We start from the raw sequence: 12362 nt of genomic DNA, 5'->3' as shown, positions 1-12362 counted from the left end.
AAGGTAAGGAAAACTCAGCGTTGCCTGCTAATTTACAGAAACCCGAGCGGTCATTATCAATGTGCAGAGAACAGCGAAGGGGCGTGAAAGAAGGCAACTGAGTTGTCCTATTTCAGTTAGGCCTTCCCAGTACGCTCCTGTCTATTTTATTTGATGTGAAACCTCAGTGAATCACACCCCCACGCTCAAATATAAGGCTGAAAAGACATTCCAGGGTGAAATTTCCAGACTTTTACATTTTTAAAGATTTTACTATTTCACTTCTGAGGCATGAGGAATTAAGGAAGACGGGTAAGAAAACTACAAAGTTTTTAGGAAGTTCTAGAACACTGATTTAAAGGGACAGCATCACACCTGGCCCACTGCGGGTGATTTGAGGGGTTAAGAAACAATATTACACCAAGTTTTGAAAAGCTTTTCTCGCTCTCAGCTCCAAGAGATGGCTCCAAGGAGGGAAGCGCTCTTGTGGTACGTGTATTTTTCTAGCCCCGACTAGCGAAAAGTGAAAGCATATGGACTTTCTTATTATGCTTATAAGCGCATGGAGAAAGTGACATATAACTGAGTATTCCTGACAGATTGATGATTCACATGTGTGAAGCTACATTTGTTGAATAAACATATGCCAAGGAGCCAGTGGTATGCTGTTTAATCGGATAAAGTAATTCTTACCCTCTCGAGATAAATGATTCTATTCATTTTTGTTCTTGTTTTGCTAGACAGGTTGAAAAAAAAAAAAAAAAGGAGCAGTCTGATGAAGAATTCAGACCTTTCCCTGAAGCCAGGCTCAGCTCAAGGCTGCCCATCCAGGTAGGGTGTAGGGGCGGCTATTAGGTTTGAAAGACGAGAGAGGGGCTTGTTGGGGCTGCACTTACTTAGCAAGCACAGACTTAACCTTGACTGGGAAAGATGCTGAAGGGGCCTCGTGAGGGCAGGAAAGCAGAATGAATGCCCTTCGCTCCTGGCACTGCCGCTGCCGCAGCCTGTGAAGCAGCCTAAGTCTACTACACCACACATGGGAGCTAAGTAAGATTAAATTGCATGTAAAAACATATTCAAGGTTCAAATTCTACTGTTTTGTCAGCTCATGCTGAAGCACAAGTTTACAAAAGAATTCCAAGTTATCCAGTTAGCCGACTGGTTGGTGATGATGGCTGTGCCCCGAGCCTTCACTTCCCCTAAGATGCTTCACTTGTGGTGCTGGGCAGCCAAGTCAGAGGCGAAAGCTGGTGGGCCCTGGGCTTGGCTGGCCCTGGAGATGGGGAAATGCGTGAACTATAGGGAGTAGGGTACGAATAAGAACGCGCTAACTCCTTGATAGCCTGTCTGTAACAGATGATGAGGTAGGGCTTGCACTCATATGGCGGACACAAAGAAACAGCAGTTGAACTGGAGTTGGTGAGGTAAAGATCACTGATATTATTCCTACTTAATCATGAGGGCTTTAAGATGTAGAGAAACATTATAAATGAGGAATTTTACATTTTAGGAGATCTTTGCTTATGCTTCACACAAAAGTCAAAAAGAAAAAAAGTCTTCAGCTGGAAAATGACATTTTCCTAACAAAACAAAGATCCAAATTCAAGGGCAAGGCCATTTGTAATTGTAGGACACCTGTGAAACAGGATAATCTTAGGAAAACGCAGCTCTTTCATTTTCAAAGTAATAATATCTACACGGTAACTTGCATGAAGCAATTATTGGAGAGGCCACTGAGAATCTACACAGAGACAAGGATAAGCTTCAGTAATGAGAGTTATCAACTCAATGCACAATGAGGCTTTTACAATATTCATGATTTTTTGAAAATAGTTTATTAGTAAGCACTTATAATATCCCAATCTTAATCATTTAAGAAAAGCTCTTCATCATAGCTTTCAAAAGTCCTGCCTAGACCTTATCCAAACAGTAAACTACCAAATTAATAAGCTTTGAGTAAACTATCAAATTAATAAGCTTTCCTTTAGCTCGATTGTAACAACAAGGATAATGACCATTATTTACTGTGCACTTTATTAACAAACATACACTCCCAAGTGATGGTCCTCTTTCCCTGGATAAGCACACAGAGGCAGAGCACGCAGAGTAACAAACCTCTGCCATCAAACTGAGCGCCAGGTAGTTATGGGTACTACCTGGTGCTCTTCACATGTATTATTTCTCATCCTCCTAATAATCAGCAAGGTGGGTATTAACATCCCCGTGTACAGATGAGGAAACCAAGGATCCGCAGTTAAAGTTAATTTCCCACCTGCAAATTACTGTCAGATAGTAAAAGAAAGAACCAGGCTTTATATTAGTCCAACAGGTCCTATCTTCCTAATTCATTAAGTCGCTTACTTACTGTAAAGGGGGAAAATATATAGAAATCAAGAATATATAGAAATCAAGAGTAAAAAGGCAACATTTTTGTCACCACTCCTTTCCTTCTTGCATCTAATTAGCCCATTGAATGGAACATGCTTTTCATGACAACAGAAGTTTACATAACCCTAACTGCGTGTTTATTTCTAAGGTTGTACATTACCATTTATTTGAGATCAAGAGGAACTTTGTTTACAATTAAGGGGTAAAAAGTTTTGTGTGCTTTGTAAAGTGGTCACATTTTAGTCTTGAACAGTGCAAACCCAGCGACTTACCTGGTTGTTGTTGGTTTTTAATAAGGGTGGCGGGGGTTCGTGATGTAGGGGCGAAGAAGCAGAACTGCTTTCACTATCGCTGCCATCGCTTAAGCTAACTCTGAAAAGAAACAGAGAGAGGTCATATGCATCAATACAGACGAAAATCTATGGAAACAGTGCAGAGAGTGAAGTATGTAAATACTCTGTGTCTTGAAAACGTTCTTTAATTTCTACAACCGCTACCTGTATCGACGCTTACTTTGCATCTGGAACTGTGTTGTGTGTTAACCTGCTATTTTTCATGTAATGATCCCTATTTCACAGATGAGAAAACTGAGACTAGGAGAGACCAGGTCACTCACCTAGGGCAGTGGTCGGCAAACTGCGGCTTGCAAGCCACATGCGGCTCTTTGGCCCCTTGAGTGTGGCTCTTCCACAAAATACCACGTGCGGGCACACATGTAAAGTGCGACTGAAACTTCATGGCCCATGCGCAGAAGTATTTTGTGGAAGAGCCACACTTACGGGACTGAAGAGCCGCATGTGGCTCGTGAGCCACAGTTTGCCGACCACTGACCTAGGGTCACAGAGGTAAAAGTGGTTCCTTTAGGGTCAAACCCAAGCAATGTAACTCAAAGCCGGTGCTCAGCCACTAAGTGTAGCAGTCTCATTTATTCATTTATCTCCCTGCTCCAGCTCCACCCGCCTACTACCATCAAGCAGGGCACCCAAGCTTGCAGAAGGTCAACTAAATTACACAGTTTGTAAGTTACTACCTTTTCATTCCCTTCCCCCCGCCTCTTTGCGACAGGTGAAAATTTTACAAATATAGATAAAATACAGATTTCAGGAGTGGAAGGATCATTACATAAAAGGGTACGGTCTTTTTTTGTTGTTGTTTTATTCATTTCAAACGGGCCGGATCCGGCCCGCGGGCCGTAGTTTGCCCACAGCTGCTTTAGGGTCAAACCCAAGCAATGTAACCCAAAGCCGGTGCTCAGCCACTAAGTGTAGCAGCCTCATTTATTCATTTATCTCCCTGCTCCAGCTCCACCCGCCTACTACCATCAAGCAGGGCACCCAAGCTTGCAGAAGGTCAACTAAGTTACACAGTTTGTAAGTTACGACCTTTTCATTCCCTTCCCCCCTGCCTCTTTGCGACAGGTGAAAATTTTACAAATATAGCTAAAATACAGATTTCAGGAGTGGAAGCAACTGCTAAAAAGAATGTGGACAACAGCCTTGCATGACTGACAGCTCAGGAGACATCTGAGGATGGGATGTGTGAAGCTTCTCATGCTGGAACCACGGCCACTCAGTCCTACTGTGTCCTTAGGTCTGACCACTGAAACAATTCATTGGGAATATACTAGAGCAGTATAGAGAATGTGGAATTATAAGTGATATGAATTATCATCTTCTAATGTGGAATTATGCTTTAGAAAAATACAATGGTATCTTTCAACAACTAAAGACAATAAAAATAGCACCCACGCAGTCCTACTGTGTCCTTAGGTCTGACCACTGAAACAACTCATTGGGAATATACTAGAGCAGTACAGAGAATGTGGAATTGTAAGTGATATGAATCACCATCTTCTAATGTGGAATTATGCTTTAGAAAAATATAATGGTATCTTTCAACTAAAGACAATAAAAATAGCACCCACTTCCCTACTGTTTTCTTTTCAGAACACAACGGAATTTTCTTCTAGCCAAAGTAGGAGACATTTCTTTATTCTACTCTGCTGACTGCATGTCCTCCTTCAGAAATGCCCTTCCGTGTTTGCTCCCTCTCTTCCGTGATGCAGGAACCTAATGTAATATTCTTCTCAGAAACACAAAACGCTTTAGAAATCTGTATGGTTTTCCTCTCCCTCTGAATAGGCAATCACATTCTAGCTCTATAATATATTCAGATAGACAAGATACAAGATTGGAAATGAAAAGGATACTGGGACAGCCTTTTAGCAAAAACGGATAGAACTTGTTTTTCTTAACTAAATTACATTAATGAAGTGTTCAGCTGAAGCGCTGCTTTAAAATGCTCCTTGACTGAAGTGGAAGGCTGAGTAGTTAAACTGATTAAGCAGTTGAGACTTCACAAGTGCAGCGAAGATCAAATGTTACGCTGGCTCTGCTGTGCTAACGGCACGTGTCGGGCAGGGGAAAAGGAGAGCGCCTCCAGCAATGTGCCCGGCATCGGACGGCTCGCCAACGTGTCCGATCTGACCCACACTGACTCAGGGGATGGGACGAGAAGCAATAGCTAATCACAGTATCTACATCTTCTCAATAACAATAACTTGGGTAATTGTCTAAATAGGTCAAGCGTTTTTCATCAGCTAAAACAGAGCAGCCAGTGGTCAGGATTTTGATTGTTATCAATATGCTCCTCCCCTCCAAGTTTCAGTCCATTTTTAGGTTTGACTGAAGTGGAAGGCTGAGTAGTTAAACTGATTAAGCAGTTGAGACTTCACAAGTGCAGCGAAGATCAAATGTTACACTGGCTCTGCTGTGCTAACGGCACGTGTTGGGCAGGGGAAAAGGAGAGCGCCTCCAGCAATGTGCCCGGCATCGGACGGCTCGCCAACGTGTCCGATCTGACCCACACTGACTCAGGGGATGGGACGCGAAGCGGGTGGGCAATAGCTAATCACAGTATCTAGATCTTCTCAATAACAATAACTTGGGTAACTGTCTAAATAGGTCAAGCGTTTTTCATCAGCTAAAACAGAGCAGCCAGTGGTCAGGATTTTGATTGTTATCAATATGCTCCTCCCCTCCAAGTTTCAGTCCATTTTTAGGTCTTTTTGCCCTAGCAGTTGTCCTTCGTATAAAATTAAAGACTTCTGAAGGGAAATGATATAAGGCCAGGGCCATAAGGTTCCTTGTTTTCTCCTGTTTAAAATGAACACAGCCCTAGACGGTTTGGCTCAGTGAATAGAGTGTTGGCCTGCAGACTGAAGGGTTCAATTCTGGTCAAGGGCACATGCTCGGTTGTAGGCTCATTCCCCAGTAGGGGGCGTGCATGAGGCAGCCAATCAATTGATGTTTCTATCTCTCCCTCTCTCTTCCTCTCTGAAATCAATAAAAATATACCTAAAAATAAATTGAATACAGACGGATGAATTTGGGAGACAAGCAAGGTAGGGAAAGAAGTATTGAGGGACGCTGAGGAGCCTCTGCTAAAAGGACACTCAGAAATTATCATTTGGGAAACATGGTCTGTCCAGTTTGGGTTCAGATCACATTACTTTTAGCAATTTTAGAGCCTTCTGAATTGTAATGAATAATGGGAAAAGATTTACTGCAATATATTAAAAATGTAATTGGATTTTAAGTTCAAGTACATTCATTTTTTTTTCTACTCAAAACACATTAAAGTAAGCATGCCTATTTGTTTTCCTCATGATAAAGAAATAAAATCCTCAAGGCAATTTCAAGCTGACTATTAATTATAAGTGACATGAATTACCATCTTATAATGTGGAATTATGCCTCACAGCATTAAAGCTACTTAAGGAACCTAATTGTCAGCACACTTAAAAGGAATTTATTTTCTGGAAAACACACAGGTGATCCTCATTTTAATTAGGTCACACACATAATTCACTGACACCAATTATGTATTTCTAACTACAAACAGAAAACACGTTTCCTCAAATTCTGAGACTACCTACAGCAATGGATCTATACAAACTCTTCCAATGAAAACAGAGCTTAGTTCAGCAATCAGGCCTGCCACCTTGGCATATACTTTCAAGAACAAGGACTTCTAGCCTGGCCAGTGTGGCTCAGTGGTTGAGTGTTGACCTATGAACCAGGAGGGAGGTCATGGTGCGATTCCAGGTTGGGCACATGCCCTGGTTGCCACCTCAATCACCAGTGGGGGGCATGCAGGAGGCAGCCAATCAATGATTCTCTCTCATCATTGATGTGTCCATCTCTCCCTTTCTTTTCCTCTCTGAAATCAAGAAAAAATTATATATATTTTTAAAAGGACATCTAATAGGACATTTTCCCTATAAAATTCTTAAAGGAAAAACCTCTCCCTTCTGATAAAAGGAATAAACAGTTCCCTGTAGAAGTGAGTGCAAGCATGCCAAAGTGCCCCAAGTTAAAACAAATGTGACCATTTACTGCCACTGTTTTGGTGTTTCACACCTTGGCTGTGGTTTCACTAGTCGGTATAGTAAAAAGGGCTGGTTCTATTGCAGGAAACCTTTTTCCTTTCAAGACACTCACCTGCGACTTCGGCTGCCTCCTCTATTTACAGGTCTTTCCATTTCGGAGTCGTTGTCATTATCCTCTGCCTCATCTGATTCCTCCTCATTGTCGTCGGAATGCAGATCTTTCATTATTGACCTTAAAGGACCTGAGTAATGATAGAGAACCACAGGCAATCAAACATGCTACTTCAAACACACTTAGCCATATTAGACGCGGGGGAATGCTCACCAGCACTGAACACCGGTTAAAAATAACCATCACCATATATATTTATACAATTTACAAGACAAATTTAGTAGTTTCTGGAATGAAACCCCTGCCAAAACACTACTGTTTTCATAATAGATGCCCTACATGTTCATGAGAAAAACTCTATTTCCTACGAATGTTTTTCTATTTTCCTTCTCCTCCTCATTGTCGTCGGAATGCAGATCTTTCATTATTGACCTTAAAGGACCTGAGTAATGATAGAGAACCACAGGCAATCAAACATGCTACTTCAAACACACTTAGCCATATTAGACGCGGGGGAATGCTCACCAGCACTGAACACCGGTTAAAAATAACCATCACCATATATATTTATACAATTTACAAGACAAATTTAGTCGTTTCTGGAATGAAGCCCCTGCCAAAACACTACTGTTTTCATAATAGATGCCCTACATGTTCATGAGAAAAACTCTATTTCCTACGAATGTTTTTCTATGTATTTTCCTTCCCTAAAAAAATTCCCCTAAAAAGAAACAGAAAGATCTATTAGTAAATTGAATGTTTTGTTAGGTTAATCCATGTATTGAAAAGTTGAGACTAATAAATCACCGTGGTTGTAACTTGTTCTTGGCAATGCTGCCTTTGTGTGGTAGTTTTTGATCTATTAAGGTTTAGCTGTTCCTTTTATTTCAAGGTCAATTTCAGGTCAAGCAAGCATTTCAGTCAAGTTCAGATTATAAAGTATTTCAATTCCAGGGTGTAATGTCCTATCTCTGATCTTCATATTGATCTTGGACACAAAGTCTAGTTACAACAATTTTGTGCAGCCAATTTTTTAATCTAATGTTTAAAGAAATTCCTGGCAAAATACCAGCATATATTTACATAAATAAAACTATGTAATAAATCAGGTCCCCAGAAAATTCAAGAGAGTATCTAGTATTAGACTGAAGGGAAAAAAAAATCAAGTCATAACTCATTTTATTCTAGAATAGAACAAAACAAAACAAAATAAAACAAAATAAACCCATAGAAAAACTCATTAGTGTGGCTTATTTTCATTTTACTACCCTACATGTAATGAACACACGATAGATACTTTTAATCTTAACTGAAGAGATTGTAAAGAGAGGCACTTCCATTCTGGATTAGGCAAGTCCTAAAGCCTAATCAAATACAAATATCTGAGCTACCACTAACTCAGTTCTAAAATAAGTCCTGACTCCACAATCTCACATTCTTCAAAGCCCAAAGTTCTCTGCTTTTGTGCTGGGCTTATACCTTTGGAAGTCAGTGGAACAAGAAGTCTGAATAGGCCCAGTGACCAGTGTCTTTTACTTTTTCCTGGAAGCTTAGCCTTAGCCCAAACACATACAACAATTTAATCCCTTTCAAAACACACAAGGCCATCAGGAATTCAGTGTGGTCAATGGAAAAGGCAATGTACAACATGATGCTTAAAAACAAATTATTCCTTGATATAACTTCACTTTTCATGTTTAAATTTTTTTAAAAGGGACCCCACATTTGAAGATTTTCCATACACGAAAGTGAAAAGCATATTTAATGTTCTGTTTTACATTTCTTTTAAAAATGTCTTAACATTTAAATTTCTGAGTTTGAATAACAAAAATATATATAGGGTGTCCCAAAAATGTATATACACTTTGAATAATCGTAAAGGCAGTGTTTATTTAATACATTCATTTTCAAAATGTAATAGAATTTATAGACATAGTGTGTATATATTTTGGGGGACCCCGTGTGTGTGTGTGTGTGTGTGTGTGTGTGTGTATTATTCAACAAATTAGCACTTGCCAAAGAAAAAGGTTTATTAATCTGTAGAAAAATAAACAAGTAAAATGAAAGATGTCCAGGAGGAAGAGTAAAGAGCACTTTCTCTATGTCAAAGCCTTCAAGTCCAGCTTTTGCTATCACATTTCCGCTGGGAACTCCCTGGAATGGGCTGTGTCTATAATCCTTTTGTAAAATGGGACTCTGATGGCAGGGACTGGAGAAAGGGGAATTTCTGGAGGCTGGCCTCATGCATCAGAACAATACTCAAGTGCATTCCTAGGGGAAATAAATACGACTACATAAAAGCCAAGTTATCATTCAAATAATAAAACAGTAGAAAATGGGCCATAAATCAACTCATTAAGATGTTTTATGAGAAAAATGTCTCGTTGTTTGCCTGGGAGATGCTGATACCTTGTTGCCTCGTCTGGGATGGCGTGAAGCTGGAGCTGGAGCTGGAGCTGGAACTGGCAGGACTGGGCTGTTCAGACTTTAAAGAAGAGAAAGGCATGATCAATATATTTATGGGACGCTACATATCTAGTATTGAAATAATATTGTTGCTCAAAAATATTGTGTTCTGCAAAAGCAGCCCGACACTGCACAAGAAAAATGACAACATATGGCATTATGTCAAATACACTAACCCAGGAGAATCAGGTGTCCTTTCATTTTGACCACCATATTTTACTAGATGCAGCAACAAGAAAATAAACTCAAGGATAAAGAGATAAACACCTGGGCATTACATGAGGAAAGAACCTGGCTTTGATTTCACTCCAATGTTTACTACTATCCAGATCTCTTTCTAAAAGATACCATGATTACCCTTTCTGCAATGTTTGATTGACTCATCTGGTTAAAACACAGTGGTAATGAGGCCAAGGTCATTAGTTCAATCACATTATGAGCCAGTTAATTTCGCTCTGGTCCAAGGCCATGACCCAAGCCTAACCCCATTCACCCACAGTTCACAAACGGAGGCCAATGTTCACAAGGAGACCTGGCAAGTCCCGCCAATGAGTCAGGAGGGAAATGTTGCCACTACTTAAGAAAACAACCCTTTAGTTCCACACAGCCTATTGATGCAGGGAAAGCGCATCAAACACAAACCTCATCCTTTCACTCCAGTGAATTCTCCTCATCCTTTAACATCAGAACAAGGGCCACATCCTCCTTGATCCACCCAGCGACTGGTAACTCCGAGTTCTCTTCCGCCTCCACCCCCACTGAAAATACGGACCATTTCTGTGCTCATCAGATATGCTGCAGCATTATGCTACTTCTGATGTGTGTCATTTCTCTCCAGGAGACTGCCAGCACTTGAAAAATTTGGGGTGGGGGTTTTGTCCTGTGCTTCTTGTTAACCCCTCATACTCAGCATAATGCATTGCATATAGCAAGCACTCTGTATCTGGGACTGAAAGCAGCACACTAGGCCCTCTGCCCCACCACATGCCAGTAAGGATGGGAAGAGCAAATACCTCTTCAGAATTATGCAAAGAAATCGATCATACCATCAACACATTTTAAACGTACATACTTAAGGCCAAATTTATTTTAGAATACCTTGATAAGGTTGATAAAGTTGGTTGTGTGGGCTATTTATATCCCATTTCTGATGTTCTCACAGTCTCAACTCCACTCTCAGGTTACTTAAGAAATATATCCCATTTCTGATGTTCTCACAGTCTCAACTCCACACTCAGGTTACTTAAGAAATATTGGAGGTATGCTCACGCCTTCTTCTCTATAAAAAAATCAATAAAATATTTAAATAAAAAAAAAGAAAAAAAAGAAATATTGGAGGTATGCTCATGTACAAGAGACATCTTTTTACTTCGCTCAATAGGTGACCAAGTTTATCCACATCACATGGAAGACAAATTAAGAGCACAATCAGAAGCCGCTGAATGAGGATGAAAATCTCAGGTCTGCTTATACGGCAATGTCTCACCACTGATTGTTCTCATCTCCCCTCCCGGCACTGAACCCCCACCCCCTCCGCTCCAAGCAACACCAAGCTCGCAGACTGGGACACAAGGAAGCACTTTCAGGCATTCCTAACGCACACTTCACATCCTCGGGCTGGATGGGAAAACAGGTGTCAGCAATCTACCCCTCACGCTGCAGGAAAAGAGCCAGACAGGACCTCTAATGAGCAGCAGGCGGCCCACCAACCCTTCACCACGGCAAGATTTCCTTGATATTTGCAGTACAACGTCCTGCACGTTGCTGTTTGCGGCCCACAGAGAAGCGCCGGTTTACAAGTACACACGCCTGTGCGAGGCACCCTTCATGTCTGTCGAGTGGCTCTTCCACTGTGAGGCATCACGGAGCGTCACACAGCTGAAAGGGCGTCCGGTTAGCATTTAGGTGCAATGGCCAGCTGCAAAACATTTCTCCCTTGGTCTGCACAGTACTCCTTTCCCTCGCCAAGCTGCTCTTTTCAGCCATGAAAAGCGTCTGCACACGGTATTATTTTGTTGATAGCTCTGGAAACCATTTGGGCGCCAAGAAAGAGGTTTCCTTCGAGTGAGGGGAGAGAGCTGATTCCCCATCCTGTCTGAAGAGCACGCGTTGCACTGGACTTAAAGGAGCCACTCTGCCAGCGCTGTTTGCTAGGAGTGACACTAATGAGGATAGCAAGAAGAGGATGGTGGCCATCTCTCCAACTACCCCACGCTAAACTTGAACCATCTGTCTCCAGCATCATGCCCGTGCCAGAACCAAACCTGCAGGCAGCCTTCTTTTAGCTTCTTAACCATCAACAAGGTTAATAATTTCACAGTTGCTAACCATTAGAGAACTGACAAAGAGTAAAAAACATAATACGACAGGGGAAAAAAAAGGCTTTTTAAATTCAACATTTTCCATTAACACTCTGCCTCATCCACAAAGCATCTGAGGAGGTTTCTAGCAGAAGACACATTTTAAACAATGAAACTATTAAAGTAGAAAGCTTAATACAACAGAAGTGGATAGAGAAGGATAAAATGTTGACTGGTAAACAGCAAATGTCCTGGAAGCTTTTTACAACCGGGATAAGGACTCGTGAGCCCTAACCGGTTTGGCTCAATGGATAGAGCGTCGGCCTGCGGACTGAAGGACTCGTGAAATTTTGGACCTGCGGAGACCTGTGATGGAGGAAGTGATTCTCTTCCATGGGCACTGAATCATCTGCCAAACTTGTTAGCCTGCAGAACTCCACCCCAGAGCTTCATTTAAAAGTCTGAGATGGGGGTGAGAACCTGAAGTTCTTACAAGTTCCCAGGTGATGCTGATGCTGCTGTTCTGTGACCAAGTGGACTTGAGAGAATACTGATCAAATTCATAGCCATGAATACGCGTCAGAATCAGGTGGAGGGATTCTGTACATCAAGAGATTCTGATTCAATAGGTTTGGTGTGGGGGTCCAGGCATGTTTATATTTTAAAAGCTTAAAAATGATATGAAAACCAGATTGAACACCATTCATACTAGGTTAACCACACATTT

At 41.3% G+C, this 12362-nt stretch overlaps 1 protein-coding gene across 1 annotated transcript in view; it reads right to left on the bottom strand.

The window, feature by feature from the left end:
• MLLT3 (myeloid/lymphoid or mixed-lineage leukemia; translocated to, 3) overlaps positions 1-12362 on the bottom strand; it is a 277692-nt gene that overhangs the window by 16287 nt on the left and 249043 nt on the right. The window contains exons 7-9 of the mRNA XM_005879939.2: positions 9279-9354; positions 6870-6999; positions 2640-2739 (exon numbers count right to left, since the gene is read on the bottom strand). Of these exons, the coding sequence (XP_005880001.1) occupies positions 2640-2739; positions 6870-6999; positions 9279-9354 (306 nt within the window). The remainder of the gene's footprint in view (positions 1-2639; positions 2740-6869; positions 7000-9278; positions 9355-12362) is intronic.

This window comes from Myotis brandtii, unplaced genomic scaffold (assembly GCF_000412655.1).
Source record: "Myotis brandtii unplaced genomic scaffold, ASM41265v1 scaffold618, whole genome shotgun sequence".
Lineage (NCBI taxonomy): Eukaryota > Metazoa > Chordata > Mammalia > Chiroptera > Vespertilionidae > Myotis > Myotis brandtii.
This window is presented reverse-complemented; position numbering and strand designations above follow the sequence as displayed.